Source organism: Callithrix jacchus, chromosome 7 (assembly GCF_049354715.1).
Source record: "Callithrix jacchus isolate 240 chromosome 7, calJac240_pri, whole genome shotgun sequence".
Classification (NCBI taxonomy): domain Eukaryota; kingdom Metazoa; phylum Chordata; class Mammalia; order Primates; family Cebidae; genus Callithrix; species Callithrix jacchus.
Window position 1 is genome coordinate 128,448,370 of NC_133508.1, and position 19,767 is coordinate 128,468,136.

At 35.0% G+C, this 19,767-nt stretch overlaps 1 protein-coding gene across 16 annotated transcripts in view; it reads right to left on the reverse strand.

Annotated features, from left to right (window-relative positions):
• Positions 1-359: 359 nt before the first annotated feature.
• Positions 360-19,767, reverse strand: part of ZNF644 (zinc finger protein 644) — a 106,790-nt gene continuing 87,382 nt past the window's right edge. For 15 of the 16 annotated variants that reach the window (XM_009001673.5, XM_002751062.7, XM_009001666.5 and 12 more), the window contains 2 exons: positions 3,130-3,232; positions 360-2,043 (listed from right to left, as the gene is read on the reverse strand). In XM_009001673.5, coding sequence (XP_008999921.1) covers positions 1,851-2,043; positions 3,130-3,232 — 296 coding nt within the window. In that variant the 3' untranslated portion in view covers positions 360-1,850. Of the gene's footprint in view, positions 2,044-2,943; positions 3,041-3,129; positions 3,233-19,767 lie in introns of all 16 variants that reach the window. The other variant, XM_078332407.1, reaches the window with a different exon arrangement.

A 19,767-nucleotide genomic window follows, 5' to 3' on the forward strand; every position in this document is an offset into this window, starting at 1 on the left:
AAAAGTAAAGAAATGTGATATTTGAGTTAGTTTTGTCACTATAGACAAATACAAAGTTTTTATCACGCCTTTTGTAAAACTGAAAATAACTTGTAAGTACTTTTCCCTTATCTATTAACCAAAGGATCAGGAGACCCTTGGTTGGAAATGATCCATCTAGTCCAACCTTCTAATTTTGCATATAAGATGGATCTGAATTTAGAGGTTTGATTAATTGTGAAAGGGGGAAAAATGATCTTTCTCACATACATTATATTCACAAGTCACCGGTAAGTATCAACAATTTAAATCCAATGAAACACAACCTGAAGCAAACTACTGCTACTAATGATAAAAATAAGAAATGTTTCACATTTTAATTTTCTTTAAACCTTTTTTTATTTAGAGATTTTTCTGGTAAGGAGATATACCATAGGAAAGCAATTTCACTGGCAGTGAGGTATGTATATACTCTACCAAAATACTCCTTATTTTAACTGTTTTTAGCTTTATTTACATACGAAGCAAAGAATCAATGCATATCCTTGGTTCAACTATAGCATTAGCCATACTACATGAAATAAAATGGTGCTTGCATACAAAAATTGTTGTTTGTAAAGGAATCTAATTTCAGATTAAAAGAACTAATTTGTTTTTGGAAAAAAATTCTAAAAAGAATCACAATTTATCATGACCAAGACACCTGCACCGTATTTTCCATTCCTCACAGCACATTTATTTCAGTAATTCTGTTATGTCGGTTCTTAGCATGAGCATAGTGTTACACGATTTTCGTACATATAATCACATCCAAAACAAGTTCTAAAATTTAAATTGTAAACATTCTCATCATATGTAGAAATATTTTAATTGGTGTATTAAGTTTTGCTAACTGATCAAATTTGGAAGATAATATAAATGAGAACGTCTATTCTAAACTGTGTAGTGAGCATTGTTTATTAATTACATTTCTACAATGTTAAATAAAGTAAGAGGCAAACCTGTCCTGTAAGCATGTCAAATTTTAGGTAAAACATTAAAAAGAAACAAATCTGTTAACAAAAGAATGTCTTGCAATAAAGAACATTAGATTTTTTAAATCTATTATGATACAAAAATGTAAAGGGTAAATAGCATCTTTGTTGACAAAGTAGGAGGTAGCATGGATGCACCACTTTATTGTCTGAGAAATGCAACTGGAGTAAAGAATATTTCCTTACCACAAATAATTTCCAGAACTATATACATATTTCTTTTAGAAATACTTGTTTAAACAAATCTCCCTCCACTTTTTAGTATAAAAAAACCGTTTCATGTGATTTAAAAAAAAACACTTACACATCTAGATAGAATAGTACTCTGCCCTATTTGAGTGAACAGTCTCAAACTATGAAGTACATGATGTTTAATGCCCTAATTTGAGTAAATTTAGTCATCGGTTCTTGGTATTATACAAAACACTAAATACATACAAACAAAATATAATATCTTATTTTTCTATGCAAGTCTTGTGGGGAATAAACAGAGCCTTGATCTGGTAACACTGCAAAAAACATAATTTTCCAGTAAGTCTGTCTCTAAGTATCCATGTGCAACAGTTTATTAATGGCTCCTTACATGTACTGCTCTTTTCTTGAGTGAACACAGTTAACCAACAAAACTTCGTAAACCTTAAAAACACATCTTCCACCCTATATAAAATATAGACTACTTACTGTTTTAAGTATTGGATTTGCTCTGATGTCACTGTAATTCACTTTCCCCATTTTTCTGCTTTAGTATTTATAAACATAATTTAATGTGGCTTAAAAAAAAAAAGAAAGTCAAATTTACATCCAATTCAAATTTGCTATTTAAAAGGTTTCCTGGTTCTATGAAGCTGCTTCAGCCATTAGTAGAGAAAATGAAGTTTCTGTAATGGAGGCAGGCTTTTTAAGTAGTGATGTGACTTCCACCATGCCAGCTCCAGTCCTTGGAAGATTAGCGTTTACAATATGTCGTTGTAAGTGCTTAATCCAGTCTTCCTGAACAGACAAGGGTCCTCGAAAGACTAGGCCACAAAACCTATAGAAATATAACAATTCTCTTAACATGACCAATTCTCTTTCTTTAAAACCAATTCACATAAAATCCATAAACATAAGGAATAAACTTTCATAATATTTTAAAGATAGCATGTGATAAAGTTTCTAAATAAAGTCAAATGATTTAATAAAACATCCAAACTCCCAATTCATATGTTTATTAACAGCTATAATAAACTCTAGTAATATTTGTATAGGTAGAACATTATTATTAGGGTAAAATTAACAGTCTTAACACCTATACATCTTAATTCACTTGAAACAACAATTACTCTAAAATGTGCCGTTGTTTAGAAAAGACCATTCCCCAATTTATCATTCTTTAAATTGCATTGTGTCTATGTTTGTTCATGTGTGTTGTGTGTGAGTATGAGTATGGAAGAAGGCATGAGCATGAGGGAAGAGAAAATGTGTTCCCAATAAGCGAGAACTCAAGAAAGCAAAAATTCAAACCAAATAAAATTAAACCATTCAATCCAAGTAATTGAAACATAAGAAAAGCTACTCTTTCATTTTTATTTTTTTGAGAGAGAGCATTGCTCTGTCACTCAGGCCAGAATGCAGTAGCACGATCTCGACTCACTGCCACCTCTGCCTCCCGGGCTCAAGGGATTCTCCTGCCTCTGACTCCTGAGTAGCTGGGATTTCAGGCACCTGTCACAACGCCTGGATAATTTTTGTTTTTTTAGTAGAAATGAGGTTTCACCATGTTGGCCAGGCTGGTCTTGAACTCCTGGCCTCAAGTGATCCATGCATCTTGGCCACCCAAAGTGCTGGGATTACAGGCATGAGCCACCATGCCTGGCCCAAAAGGTACTTTAATAAGTTACAGTATAATAGATTTACATCACTATTGGCTAATGTAAAAAACTTGACTTACTAGTTGTTGAAGTACAGGATACTGTAAGCTGAATTAAGATTTTAAGCCTATCTCCAGAAGTTCACTTATAACTTGGTTGTTGAGAATGCACACTCTGCTACAAATTAAAAATCTCAAATGAAATAGCTAATATGTCTCAAGCAAAATATGAAGAAACTGATCAGATTAGGCAATATAGGCATATACCTGCATCGGAGAATGTAAACCTCGTCAGCACCATGAGGTAATGTTAGCATTTTCTTCTTGCTTCCAGATCTTGACCTTGATTTCTTTTGCTTACAATCTAAGGCTAAAAAAGGGGAGAGAAAAACTTAACATTTCTTATATATTTCAAAATATACATATATACATATTTTTCTAGAAAGGTCTGACAGACCATGTAATCAGTTTGAAAAAGTCTGCATTCATTTCCCTATTCCCTGAAGCATGCACTCAACTTGCTGATTCTGTAATAGCAGTAATATTATCTGCATCTATTCTTCCTGTACTGCCTTTTGAAATAACGTTTTACCACACCAAACTAGAACTGAGAAAATGTAACTAAGTAACTTGAAACTACTAAATTGGCCAATTATTAAATAATGGTAATCTTTAGTCTCATAATCATACATAATTTTAACATCTGGTTAAATCTTATTTCCAGAAAAATAGAACCTTTTATTTGAGATCGTTAAATTAAGTTTGTATTTCATTATTGCTCCATTAAGTAGGTCTCATATACTTGGAAAAGTTAGAAGGGAACATGGACAATATAACTAAGAGTTCAATGAAAAATCAATTTTCACAGTGATTCACCAAGAATTCTATAAATAGCTCTTAAAATTGTATGCTGGCCCTACATTTGAAAGGACAAAAAAAGCTCAACTTTCATTTTTGAACTTAACTTGTATTGCATACAATCATCAATCATGCAATCATGTAAGTTTTATTTACTACAAAATAAATATAAATCCATATTATCTCACGTAAGTTTACAATTGGATCTATGTTTAATGCTAACTATTCTTTACATATTTTTCATTTTACATTTTTCCAATAGCTTATTTTAAAATGTGATTTGAAAAGGTAAAAAAATTATATAAAAAGAGACCAAAATTTGATGTTAACTGTTCTTGAAATTTTTCCATTATTTGACTTTTCCTTTATTTATTCTAAAACAATCTGATTTAATAAAGGAAAAAAAGATTTTTTATAGGTAGAAATAGCACACAACATTTTATAGGTCTTTGAATACAGCTATGCCATTACTTTGGACAAAGGGATGATAGCAATCCAGGGTGCTGCTGGTCAATTAGCAGGAAGAGAAGGTAAGAATATATCTGTAGGGATTCAAGGTGGGAGGGATACAAATGTAACAGAAGAGTTACCCAAATGGCTTTTCTTCCATTATCCTGCCATGTGAAAAATTCCCTGGAAAAATTCTAAGTAAGAGAGAAGGAGCTGACTATTCAATGACTGTGAAATGAATTGTTCAAAGTCCAGATTCCAAAAGAATAGATGCTACTATTACAAAACCAATAAACATAGTTCCTTACAGCAGTCAAATGGCAATGCTAACAGAAATGCCACGTAAAAAATTCAAAACCACAAGAAACCTAAATCTCACTGAAGCCACTGGTTTTAGCTTCCTGTCATCACCTATTCAAAAGTCAAATCCAGGACACACAGTCTTTTTCTGTTTATCCTCAGAAGAAGAGTCTAATAAGTAAAGAACTACTAGAAGTCAAGTTAGGTATTAAAGAATGGGTAGTTCAAAATTAAGCAACCAAACTCTAGAATAGAAAAATCTTATAAGGATCTCATTAGTTATCTCAGTCAAGAGCCGGAACTCAACAAATACTTCCGGAAGAAAAGTAAAGCAAAACCCAGTATTAACCATTGATATTTAGACAGCCTATGAATGAAAATGTTTTACTCCTATTTAATACAGGTAATGTTCCTGTACAACATTGTGCATCATTTGTTTAAATATGTTGCTGCAGTCACGTACTTCATTATCCTAGATATAAATCACTGACCAGTCCAGCTTATCTACAGAAACTAGGTTATTCATAACAGCTACAGAGTAAAATATCATATACTTTGTAACCAGTAGGAAATCTTTTTGCTAGTCACTTTGGTGAGCAATCTGAATTTAAGTGGGTTATGAGTGATTCATATACTGGAAGTAGAGTTCAGGGAACTCAAAGAGTAAGTGCTACTAGATGTCAGCTATTCTTTCCATCTGTAAAGATGGATCCTTGTTAGGCAGAACAGAGCAAGCATTTGGTGTATCATAAGATTACAGGTAGAATCTTACTTTGATGAGCTTGCTGGTTGTCAAAATTGCCACACTGTATTCAAACTCCTTTTAAAATGCAAATAAATTACGGTAGGATACAAATAGAATACATTATAACAATCCTTAAAAAATTTGTTCACAGAATGTTAATGTTAGGGGTGTAAAGTAAATTGAGGAAGCAGGGGAGAAGACGGTAGGGAAATACGCAAAAGAACATTTTATCAGTTACAAAGCATTTAAAGTTAAATTTACATATTGTGGTATTTTAAAAATGGGACTGGGCATGTTTATTCTGAAAAACAGAAATATTTTTGGCATTTTTTTTAATAGGGAAAAAATTATTTTATGGCTTTTGATGCTTTGTGGACTGTGGAAACTCTTAAGTTTAGGCTGTTTTATGAATGAGCAGATCTAAATTTGAAATGAGAATGCCATCGTTTCTGTAGCAATGAGTATGTGAAGGTATTACAACCTGAGAAAGCAGGACAACTCTGCCACATATGACTGACTGGTCATTTCTAGAACCCAGGGCTCCAAGTCAAGGTTACAGAATCTCATGCACTGAGAATCCCTACAAACTTATCCATAAATTTAAAACATTAAAAATCTGGGATCTTTGACAACTGAAATCTAAATGCCTCAGTGTTTTCATATCTTCATCATCAATTCTAAATTTCTTATCTCCTGAAATGTTATCTTTTTGAGCAGGTGAAACATGAACATATTTTACAACAGTTTTTTGTAATGCCAACATCCAACTCCACTCCTCTGATACTGCCCATACCTTGGGAAAATCTGTTTAAAACTGATTTAACATATTAATGCTACACAATAAGGAGACATCTATACAGCATCCTCTACATAAAAAGATAATTTACACAGAAAATTTCAGTGAATGAAAAGGATGAGGTACAAACATGTCTGTTATGCCAATATTCTCACTTAAGAGATTTTATTGTATCTAGAGGGAAAAGCAGCTTTGTTCTGGACTGTACCAGGAGCTGCTAGAACATTAAATACAGATCACTGACACATTCAGATTTAGTATAATGCAGCTCATCAGTATCATTAACAGCCAAAGCTTTAACAAAGTTGTTTATATGAATAATCTGCCAAATAAATTACTTTGTTACGCAAAGCCTTTTTTTGTAACAGGATTTCATTTGCACTTGCTCGTGACCAAAAACTCTCAAGAAGCTAAAAACAAAAACCTCCCACACCCTGTTCTCTTTCCAAAGTATTTTAAATCTAACATTGTTTATATACTTTAAACATATTTTTAAAAATTTAAAAAGTATTAACTTTCTTCTCTAGTATAAGCTTCTTTAGAAAGAAACAAATTCAGTCATCCAAACCATCCTAAGATTACTATTCAGGGGGCAGAAACTGTTTAAGTGATTAATTTCAAACAAAGACTGTCAAAAATCTTTCAAGTTACCTGATTTATAAAAGATCGAAATTGCTCCTAAGAATATTTTACTTTCGAGGAGAATAAATTGAGCTGGAAGGCCAAATGAGAAAAAAATTATACCTTTCAGTAAGATATCTGTCTTGATCAAATACAAATATGAAAGAGAAAACACAATAAACTTCAGTCTTCAAAAAGAACACCGTACTGCTATGCTATCAATACGACGACCAATGATTATGACAACACCAGGCCAAAACACAAAACCAGATTGGTGCAAAGCAAATAAATAATACAACACACAAAATTCAAGTCTGTTTTCCGAGCCATTAGCTTTATACAAAGAAGATTAAGAATTTACTTTTGACTTTGACATTATTAAATAAAATATTTTGCTCTTTTTCACGTTTCTGCCCATATATACAATAACTGCTTCAATGAGTTTCATTTTATTTTCTTTCACTACATAAATGACCCGAGAATGATAATCTATTTCATAAAAACAGCTGGAACTTCTGTAATAAAGCACACCATGACTAAATTAACATTTGCCACCAAAATATTTTTATTTGTAACCACTCTCCCCTGTTCAATGATTTAAAAGCCTTGTTTCATCTGTTTCTTTTCTAATTGGTTGCTGGTGTCTCTAAGACAAAGTGAAACAGCTGGGTTATCTATACCCAAAGTTAAGAGGCATATAAAATTTCTTCTCTAAGTAGTTTGCCTAAGCTTGGTGGACAATATTAGCTACGAGCTCATTCAGGACTACAGTACGAATAAATATGACACAAACAGGTAAATAATCATTCCACAACCTTCAAAAGCTGGTGCTGGAGGTCATGGTGGCAGTGGTGAGGTAAGAAGAGGATGCATATGTGCCAAGGGGTACACAAGTGTAAGACAGAAAAATAAACTCAATTCTTTTTTTTAATCTTTATTTTAGGTTCAAGGGTACATGTGCAGGTTTGTTATATAGGTAAATTGTATGTCACGGGGGTTAGTATACAGACTATTTCATCACCCAGGTAATAAGCATACTACCTGATAGGTAGTTTTTATACTATCTCCCTCCTCCTACCCTCCACCCTCAAGGTAGGCCCCAGTGTCTGTTGCTCCCTTCTTTGTGTCCATGGCTCCCTTCTTTGTTTCCATGTGTTCTTGTTGCTTCATTCCCACTTGTAAGTGAGAACATTCAGTATTGGTTTTCTGTTCCTGTGTTAGTAATAAACTCAGATTCAAAAGTGGGCAAAGGATATGAACAGATACTTTACGAAAGAAGACATATATGAGGCCAACAATCATATGAAAAAATGCTCATCGTCACTGGTCATCAGAGAGATGCAAATCAAAACCACACTGAGATACCATCTCACGCCAGTTAGAATGGCGATCATTAAAAAATCTGGAGACAACAGATGCTGGAGAGGATGTGGAGAAAAAGGAACACTTTTACACTGTTGGTGGGAGTGTAAATTAGTTCAACCATTGTGGAAGACAGAGTGGCGATTCCTCAAGGCCTTAGAAATAGAAATTCCATATGACCCAGCAATCCCATTACTGGGTATATATCCAAAAGACTATAAATCGTTCTACTATAAGGACACATGTACACGAATGTTCATTGCAGCACTGTTTACAATAGCAAAGACCTGGAATCAACCCAAATGCCCATTGATAATAGACTGGATTGGAAAAATGTGGCACATATACACCATGGAATATTATGCAGCAATCAGAAATGATGAGTTCGTGTCGTTTGTAGGGACATGGATGAATCTGGAAAACATCATCCTCAGCAAACTGACACAAGAACAGAAAATGAAACACCGCATATTCTCACTCATAGGTGGGTGATGAAAAATGAGAACACATGGACACAGAGAGGGGAGTACCGAACACTGGGGTCTATTGGGGGGAAAAGGGGAGGGCCAGTGGGAGGGGGAGGTGGGGAGGGATAGCCTGGGGAGAAATGCCAAATGTGGGTGAAGGGGAGAAGAAAAGCAAGGCACACTGCCATGTGTGTACCTACGCAACTGTCTTGCATGCTCTGCTCATGTACCCCAAAACCTATAATCCAATAAAAAATTAAAAAAAAAAAAAATAAAAAATAAAATGCTTAGACAAAAAAAAAAAAAAAAAAAAGTAATAAACTCAGTTCGAACTGATGTCACTAATCCTTGAAGATTCATAAGCCCCAAGCATATAAAAATACTGTAAATACCATTTTTTTTCCTTCAGCCTCAACTGAAAAAGAATTAGGGTTTTTTTTTTTTTTTTAACAAAACATGTTAGCTTGTCTAAAACAGGAATGGAGCAGAGAAAGCCATTTGTTGAGAAGCCAAAGTTTCGTTTCTTCAGCTTTTATCTTTGTTTCTGTACCAAGTGCCTAGGAGACCAGCTTCATGGGTATCCAACCTGTACAGTCACATGGGGAGAAACCCACACTCGGTTTAATGCTCTACTATGACAGCCTTGAAATTATTAATTTTTGGACAAGGGCTACCACACACTCATTTTGCATTGGACCCTGCATAGCAGTCCTGATACCTGAGTACCTGCTATCATAAATGAGAAAGGCTGCATTCAGTTCCACCCCTCAATCCCTTGACCCATTTAAAAAAAAAAACCTATTAAAAGAAAAATTGTTAAATCCCCAATCTCTACACAGTATTAAAATTGAAAACAATTTCACTACTCCTACCAACATCAGTTCTTTGCTCCTAGCTATACCACCATATTCAAACCAATCATTATTCCCAAGATGAGTAGTTTAAATTATAAAAAGCAATGTTGCCCTTACAATCAGCAATTAAGTATAGAGATACACATTTAGTACCTCAAATGTATTTATTTTCATCATCATTTTCCCTTGATATTTTAACTTTAAAATTGGATAATTTTTTTAGTACCCTAAATAACTTTAATTAATTTTTAGAGTTTCCACTCCCAACGACTGAAAAAAGGGTAAGTAACTCAATCACACAGCAATCAGTGGCAAAGTTTACTAGATCCTGCATATTTTAATAATTTACTTGGGGCCGGGCGCAGTGGCTCAAGCCTGTAATCCCAGCACTTTGGGAGGCCGAGGCGGGTGGATCAAGGAAGGGGTCAAGAGATCGAGACCATCCTGGTCAACATGGTGAAACCCCGTCTCTACTAAAAATACAAAAAATTAGCTGGGCATGGTGGCCTGTGCCTGTAATTCCAGCTACTCAGGAGGCTGAGGGAGGAGAACTGCCTGAACCTAGGAGGTGGAGGTTGCGGTGAGCCGAGATCGCGCCATTGCACTCCAGCCTGGGTAACAAGAGCGAAACTCTGTCTCAAAAAAAATAATTTACTTGGAAGAGGATGAAATGCAAAATACCTGGAAAATGAATTTCCTTTGCTTTAAGAATTAGGTTTGTGATTTAACAATTATTAGTCCCCAAAGACTGGTTGCTTGAGTTTGTCCTACAAAATAGGAGGTTATATTAAGGATAGTCAATAGCCTTATAGTTCAGAGAAAGAGTTAAAGGACGTGAAAGTCACCTTTTATTTAAACTTGAATGGATTCAGTTAAAGAAAAGGTACAATGTGTAGAAGGCCCCACTATTTCAAAGTAGAGGGGATAATTACTAAAGGATATGTTGAGCAAGTATTCTCTAGATGTAAAGGAAAAAGATAAACATAAATATGATACCTCATCATGCATTTTTATAAACAGAAATTAGAGGTTTTACCAGCTTGCCCAAAGCTAAAAAAGCTAACAATATCACAGCTACAAGTGGCTTACTGGTCAGTTAAGAGCTGATAGGATAGCAAATGCGTTACTTCTTTGTGGCAACAGGTAAGAAAAAATACATTTGTAATTTTCTTTTCAACTAAGTTGGACTTATATGCTGTTTTATTATGCAAAATAGGCATTAGTTAACATCAACCACTTTTCTAAGACCAAGAAACATCTGAAATTAGAATAAACATTAAAGTACATAATGATAATCTGCTTTAAGTCCCTTTTGTTTAGAATTATAAACAAGATAATCAGTCTTTGCCCTTAAAATCTCCCTATTTCTGAAATATCATTTCAGATGTAGTAACAATAATTAAATTGTTCTTGATCATAAAATTATTTAAGAAAACCACCTAACTTTAAAATTTCTTTTAAATTATCTTCAATGTAATCATATAACTTAAACGAGATAGGATTCACAACAATATATTAGTAAATTGAATGTCACAATGGATCTGATTTGGCTTTCTATAGTTTTCAAGAGCTTTACACATTCTGCCCAAAATTCAAACTATAACCAAACATGGTATTGATCAGGTACTTTCTGTTTCAGCCAACTTTTAGCTAAGCTACAATTAAATATGTAAACCTTGAATAACAAGAATTAACCTTATTCTTCAAACACTAGGCAAACCAAAAAAAAAAAAAAAAAAAGTAAATTCTACTTTTCTACTTTTTTCTACTTCTGCAATAAGTGAGAAACTACCATAAGCCATCCTTTAACCCTAACCTCCAAGAGAGAGTCTGGATGTTATTTTATTATTTCCACAAAGTCAATTAAAACATTACCTGAAATTCAGCTCTGGCCAACCACATGCCTTGTTATTGTAAGGGCTAGTTCTAGCTTAAAAATCCAGATTACAAACAGCATTCAAGAAATTCATGTTAGAATTGAGAAAAGGAAAACAGCACAGAGTAGTCAGCTAATTACAATATCCAAGATTTACCAGGCCCAGAAAGACTAGAGTAGGGGACTTTAGTCACGTAACTCCCATGCCCTCATGGGGTGGAGGGGCGCGTGTGGGGGAGGTGGGGGGCAACTGTTTAAAAGCCTTCTGTTCCTGACCTGATCCCTTACCCATTATTTTCATGTTCCTGAAATTTGTGATACAAAGAACAACGTATAACCAATCGATAGCTTATGTTATTTTAATGTAAATTCTTGATAAAGTAAACTTAGGAACAGCTTCTTTTTTCCTTAAAAACTCACTTGCAACTGCTGCTAATCAAAGTGTATATCTAGGGCCAACTTGAACCTATGTTTCCAGGTGGCCATCCTCAAGCTTTGGGCTTGAATAAATTCAATACCTAATGATATTTTCTGAATCTCATTATTTAAGGCCTATGGAGTAAAACTCATAGCAAACACAAACATTATAACTGAGGATAGAATTAGATACAGTTAAAAAGCCCAAATAAATCTTAAAAAAAAAAAGCAAAACCCAGAAAATTCAAAAATAACAAAACCAATAGCAATGCTAGGAAACTAGATAAGGCTTGCACGAAAAACAAGATGTCAGTCAAAACAGATCATCCTCCTTTTGGAACCAATGAGCAGCAAAAAAACAAGCATAAAATTTCAGTATTTTTATGCTACAATGGTGTACTCTTGGCTATATTCTCCTAAAAACAAACCTATTGATTCAACAAGTGTGGTTATTTGCTTTTGAGAAATAAAAATAAAATTCTAAGTTCTAGAACAGACTAAATGGACACGCTCTTTGCCAAGGGGACCCCAGAGAAACCTTAAAAATTGATTTCCCAGCCAGGATGCAACAGAAGGTGAAGCATGTCTCATTAAATCCCCTCTCTCACTAAACACCACTAAACTTTCTTTCCTAAGAGTTAAAAAGAAACCAGTCTTTTCAAAACACTCTTCCACCACTGATTTCAACCAATTGCCTAACTCAGAAGCCAGACTCCCCTGTTTTTGTGGTTTTGACACAACTGACCAGCATTCCTTGCTGATGAGATCACAAAATGGTTCTGGCTGGTCTGTGGAGGCTATACATAGGGTGCCTGTGATTCTATTTCACCTTTTGACATGTAAACCCTAATTTTACTGTTTAAATGTTACATCTCCGCCTTAATGTGATCATGGGATATATGTAACATGGAGTTTGTACACTAAGCCTGTGTGCACCCCCTTATGAATATTCATAGCTCCTCCAATAACCTGTTGAATATGTATACTTAGCCAACCCATTCGACATAACTTCCTGTCTCACCCTTCCCCCTCTGAAGGACTTGCTTTTTGTCTCTGTCCAAGGATACACTTCCAAGCCTGCAGGCTTCAGGCTTTTTAAGAAATAAAGCTTTCTTTTCCAAATTTGTAGATCTCCTGCTTTTAAGATGAAACTTTGTAACAGTGGATAGCTGGATGATGAACTGTTGCTAGTAAATGACAGAGAAGTAATGAAGCCTGCCCTTTTACCAAACAGCATGGTAGCAGATTGGTTAACTGTACTTGTATAACCATATATCTCCCATTCAGATTTAAAACCTTGAGCCATCTCTATCTCTTTCCTTTTATTCTGTACCTCTAACTAATCTACCATGTCCTGCTTATTTTATTTCCATAGTATTACCCATACATCTATTACCCCTCCTTTACATTCTTAATGTCACTAAGCTGGTACAGGACTCTTAAAATTATCTACCTTGCAATGTTTCCTCCTCCCCGCCAAATCCTTTATTTAAAAAGCAATTTCAAAAGCATTATACAAATTCCTTAAAATATTCAAATAGTTCCCCACTACAAAGTTAATTCCAACATCTTAGACTAGCATTCCATGTCATCTGACTCTACCAAACTCAATTCCCTTACCTCACACTCCCTAGTATTTCCAATAAATTTCCCACATTGTACCACCTTACTCCCTCCTTCAAACAATTCCCTTCCCCAACCAACCCCCATTTTCATTTCACTTAGCTATACATCAGTCCATTCAAATAGTAATTTCAAAAACCTTGTGAGGTCCCAATCTAGATGAATGTGTCTTCCTTTTTCTCTGAAATTCCACAGTATTTCACACATAAACTCGAATGGCACTTACCAATCTGTCTTGTATTACAACAATTATGTATATATGTGCTTCTAATATTGTAAGATCCAATGTATCTCTGCATACTTAGCACACTTAGAGGTGAAAAAAAATGCTTGTTGAATTAGTGAAAAAAAATCAGCCAATCATCTTTTAGTATGGTGGGAAAATAGCCTAATTCTTGCTGGCATAATAAAACAATTAGTAGTGTATCTGTAAAACTTACCCAAAATACTCTAAATTATATCCAAGCTTCTCAAGGTAAAAATAAGAACAACATTTTAGAACATTAACCATCAAAATGGTTAGGAAAAATCAAGTTATTAACAGTTAAAGGACTAGTCTTCAGTTAACTAGAAAATTTACTCAACGCAGATAATCATTACCTTGCTAATCATTTATAAATGATATGTAACTATGCAGACAAATGTATACACATATATGTCCTTAATGAAGAACAGTACTACAGAAATAAGTTATAGCTAAGATATATAAAGACCCATCTTTTCATTGTCTCATAAATAGTTTTTTAATAGGTTTGACCATGCCATTCCCTTCTTTTTCTTTCTTTTTTTTTTTTTTTTTTTTGGAGATAGAGTCTTGCTCTGTCACCCAGGCTGGAGTGCATGATCTTGGCTCACTGAAACCTCCACCTCCTAGGTTCAAGTGATTCTCCAGCCTCAGCCTCCTGGGTAGCTGGAATCCCAGAGACGCATGATTGAACAAGTAATTTAATGCACACTACAGGCGCCTGCCGCCATGCCTGGTTATTTTTTTTTGTATTTTTTAGTAGAGATAGAGTTTCATTATGTTGGCCAGGCTGGTCTCAAACTCCTGACCTCAGGTGATCCACCCGTCTTGGCCTCACGAAGTGCTTGGATTACAGGAGTGAGCCACCGCACCTGGCTTATTTTTCTTCTATTGTTATTTATTTATTTATTTTTGAGATAGAGTCTCACTCTGTCTCCCAGGCTGGAGTGCAGTAGTACAATCTCAGTTCACTGCAACCTCCGCCTCCCAGGTTCAAGCAATTCTCCTGCCGAAGCCTCCTGAGTAGCTGGAATTATAGGCGTGCACCACTGCATCTGACTTGTATTTTGTTTTTGTTTGCTGAGGAGTTCGTTCTTGTTGCCCAGGCTGGAGTGCAATGGCACAATCTCGGCTCGCTGTAATCTCCAACTTCTGGGTTCAAGCAATCCTCCTGTCTCAGCCTCCCAAGTAGCTGGGATTACAGGTGCGCACCACCATGCCTGGCTAATTTTTTGTATTTATAACAATCATTCCTTAAGTTCCCTGGCTGCAGGGACATGTTTCATACTTTTCACATATTCCCCCCCACAGCCCAGTCTGGAAGAATTATCAAGGTGTTGTTCACTTTAAGTAGAAGCAGATTCGCTCCTCTGGAGTTTAATCTTAATAAGATCAAAATTTTCTACTTACACTCTTTCAGGCTGAACGAACTACCATGAAAGCATGCAATTTCTCAAACATGCAGTACTATATTAGTCTTAAAAGATACTACAGAGACACACATGAATGAATAAGTAATTTAATGCACATTGGGAAGCTTTCACAATACTATGTTTTCTATCACATCAGAAAGTGCTCCCATTAGCATTTTCCACAACATAAGAATGACTTTTATAGTTGGCTTATAAACCCATTCAGCACCTGACACTGTGTTACGTGTTCATTAGTACTCGTTACAGTCCTCTGCAGCCAATATATCATTAAAGCTGAAAAGAGGCAAAAGACCGTACTACTATTACACTTAAAAGTAGATGGTATAAAAAAATAAAACACGGACTTGATTTTTAAATAAATGTTAACATATTGTACTAGTGGTATTGACTAGGACCCGATTTTTTAAACTATTTTTTTTTCCCTCATCAGAAAAGTCAAATAATTACGATGGATAAGCCATCTGTTGTAGAATAGCAACAATTGGGCTTTACCTCCAAAATGTATCAAGAAAATGTTCTGAAGATAAAGAAGCCCCTCCCAAATATATGTGCATATATAAAATATTTTTCTTACATTAATTTTAAATGAGTAACTACAAATTTCCAATTACTGTTAAGTCCCAGAGGTCAGCATTTGACTACAGAGAAAAATTTGGATGAAATGAGTACAATTCACCTGCTGCCACAGAAGAGTTATGACTTCTAAGACATTACTATCATTGGCTCTAGTCAGTACCAACCCCTAGGAGAAACAGGCACTTAGGGCAGTGTCTTCAATCTATTAATAGTGACTTCCTAGTGAGTAGCAAATGAATTTACTGGCTCATGACCAGCATTAATTTTTCACAAAAAAAGAAAAAAGAAAATAATTTTTCACACACACAAAAAAGAAAATATTAAAGTGCATTTAGGTGAGTGAACAAGGAATTGTGTGTTTGTATTAATATAAGTTTGTATATGTCGTCAAGATATAAAATAAAATCCCAATTAAAATGTTGAATGCCACCATCATTCTTTCTTCTTTTCAAAAGATAACAACATACTATCTACCACAGAGAAGCACTGTGGCATTCATCGAAAAGATCTACCCCCTTTAACAACATTCTCTCTACTATGGCTGTATTTCCTTTTCCCTATCTGTTGAAATTCACTTTTATTTTGACCTCAAAATATGTATTTTTCCTGATTTCAGATTAGGTTGATAGAATATGCTTTACCTTAATTTTAAATGCTTTAGCAATTTTAATAATCAGGATGATTAACTTCTCATTCAATCTAGGATATGTATGAGAGTAAAAGAGGCACTAGTACTTAGGTGGGACAACAAGGCCAAACCAGTATGTATAGTCACTTCATTAATAACTTAACAGACTATGTTCTTAATATTGCCAGTATAAAAAGACATTTAATTAAAACATTAGGCACAAAAAAAAGCTAATCAGTAAAAGTCCAAAAGTAATATAAGCTACATTATACAATTTCAAAATTTAATGAAAACTATATAATGTTCTTATTACACTGCATAGAAAACCAGAAAAATTTGTATGAGCACAAAAAACATTAAAGATAACAAAATCTCAAAAAGAAATCTACCATTACTGCAGTCTATAAATAACCTGAATAAACTCTTTTTTTGAGATGGAGTCTTGCTCTGTTGCCCAGGTTACAATGCAGTGGTGTGATCTCGGCTCATTGCAACCTCTGCCTCCGGGTTCAAGCAATTCTCCTGCCTCAGCCTCCCAAGTAGCTGGGATTACAGGTGTCTGCCACCACGCCCGGCTAATTTTTGTATTTTTAGTAGAGATAGGGTTTCACTGTCTTGGCCAGGCTATTCTTGAACTCCTGACGTTGTGATCCACCCACCCCGACCTCCAAAAGTGTGGGATTACAGCTGCAAGCCACCGCGCCCAGCTGGAATAAACTCGTAAATAAGAAGTCTGCCTTAAATTTACAATATAGGATATAAAATAAACCCTTTGATTCTAGTCTATTTAAAGATTGATTGGGGGGGGAGTAAAACAGTTTCATAAATTATCTACAAGTGAAGACACATAAAAATTATTAAACAATTTATTTGAACCTACCCAACAGAAGATAAACTGGGACAGTTCTGGGCAAAACTTTTAATTTGTGAAATTATTCTTTTATGACAATTTAACTGTCCCAAGTATGGCTACCTCTTCCAAATCTTCAATTCTAAACCTTTCCTATTTCTTCCATTGGTTCCTTTTACAAATATCAGGGAAGATGTCTTTTAATTTACATTATGACCATAGAATTAGTTTTGTTACTAGGCAATTCTTGCATTTTAAGCATTTTCTGCTCAAACAAAAACAAAAAACAACAACAACAACAACAACAAAAAACACACTTCTTAGGGCTTCTGATTCCTACTTCTATTTTTACTTTCCTTTTATTTTGGCATCTCTCCTTTCTCAATTTGCCACCAGATGAATTAATGACAGCCTTCAGGAGATATGCAAAGCCTATACACAGAAAAATGTTTATTTGAGAATGAATAAGTGCATGTTTCTAGGATGGGGCCCATAGCTTTCAAGAAATTCTCAAAGATGTTGGTGACCCCAAAAAGGATTGAGAGCCATCATATTAGAAGTATTTAAGTCACCAGTAAATACGTATTTTGGGAAGAAGAGGTATATCCTCTTCAGTGTATTCAGGATACCTGAAGAAATGTAAGTTAGAATATTTTTCTTCCCTCAAAAGATCACCAGTTCTGACAAAAGAGACCAGCAGCTGGTAGCTTCTAAGAAGGCTTGAAAGTTTATTCTATCACAGGTAACTAAAAGCAGGTCTTTACCATGTAGCCTGGGGGTGTCTCAGCTTTGTATTCAAGAGTACACCCACAACTTAAAATCCACATGAATTAAGACTGCTGAAACTAGAAATACACATACTAGACATGGTTAGAGAGACTTTATTCCTATTTTCCCTTTACATTCTTCCAATTTTGTGATATACTAAGGTAAGATTTTATAAAAATGAATTTGCAATTTTATTCACTAAAAGATCATCTATTCTTGAAAAATGATGGCTGTTACACATATGAATTAATTAATCACTTATAATAACCAGATGGAACTTTCTAGGGCCATAGGTTATTAGGACCACTGCTTTATAACAGTGATACTGGTATGGTGGGTAATAGGTATGTGGAGTTTGGCTGGGCATGGTGGCTCATGCCTGTAATTCCAGCATTGTGGGAGGCCGAGGCAGGCGGATCACAAGGTTAGGAGGTGGAGACCAACCTGGCCAACATGGTGAAACCCTGTCTCTACTAAAAATAAAAAAATTAGCTGGGCATGGTGGTGCATCCTAGTAACCCTAGCTACTCAGGAGGCTGAGACAGAAGAATCACTTAAACCAAGGAGTCGGAAGTTGCAGTGAGCCAAGATCACACCACTGCACTCCAGTTTGGCAACAGAGTGAGCCGCCATTTCAAAAAAAAAAAAAAAGGTATGTGGCGTTTATAAATATAATACAGAATTCTCCATTTGGAAAATAAAATAAGTTAATAAAGCTTGATGAAAGCTTCTTAGTTGGCATAAATAAGCAGCAAAGACATCTGTACAGCTCTACTGATAAGGTTTTTTTTAAATGACGGAAAAATGTTTCAGAATTTCCAAAAAAAGAAGCATAAGTTTTTAAAGTTTCTCCAAAGTGGCTACTGAGTGTGGAAAATATGACCCTAGACTTTCTTCAGCTTTTCATTTTCCTTTTCTTTGCCTAGGACTGCCAAATACACACTTTCTATTTCCTAGTACTTCTAATGTTTTGGTTAGTACTTAATTAAACATATTTTTAAAATAACACCCTCTTTTATTCTTCAGGACCTAAATATACTCCCATTCATCCTACATTACTTTTCTCTCAATGAAGATTTTTTTTAGATAATGTTTCATAAGTGCATTCTTGGTAAATGGAGGTTTACTACTACCTACTTATAAGTAATTAACCCTGTGTTTTGCAGAATTTTCAGATGCACTAAAAGGATTTTTTTAATGGACTAACAAAATCTGGACTGGAGTTATCTTGCCTTGTTAGATATTTGCATGACCTACTTGAATAATCAGAAAGGAACATTAAGTCTTCTAAAGTCTAATCTAGGCCTAAACACCTCTTGGATCTCTGCTCTTTCTAATTAGGTTCTTATTTATTCAGTCTTCACCAGAATACTCCCCATATTAAACCCACCTTCAGGCCAGGTACAGTGGCTCATGCCTGTAATCCCAGCACTTTGGGAGGCCGAGGTAGGCGGCTTGCCTGAGGTCAGGAGTTCGAGAAACCCCATCTCTACTAAAACTACAAAAACATTAGCCAGGCGTGGTGGTGTGCACCTGTAATCCCAGCTATTTGGGAGGCTTAGGCAGGAAAATTGCTTGAATCAGGGAGGTGGAGGTTGCAGTGGGCCAAGATCATGCCACTGTACTCCAGCCTGGGCAAAAGAGCGAGACTCTGTCTCAAAAAAAGAAAAACAAATAAAAAATAAACCCACCCTCATTTTAGAATTTTCAATTGCTTATTTTTATTTCAATTTCTTGTTTTAAAAATAAATTCAAAACTAGGCCACTTGTATAAGGTAGAGAATAGTGATGAAAAATGAAGATTAGGTAAAATAATAGTCTTGATTTGAATTTCAACCTTGCTACTTACTAACTGTATAAGTTTAAGTAAATTAAGTTCTCTAAGTCCTAGTTTCCTATAAAATGGAAGAGAATTCCAGTACCTACAACTTGTATAGTTGTTGTAAAGATTAAATGTTACGCATATAAATTGCATAGCATAGTGCCTGACACACAGTAAATGTTCAATAAAGGTTAGCAAGTATGGTAACAATAAGG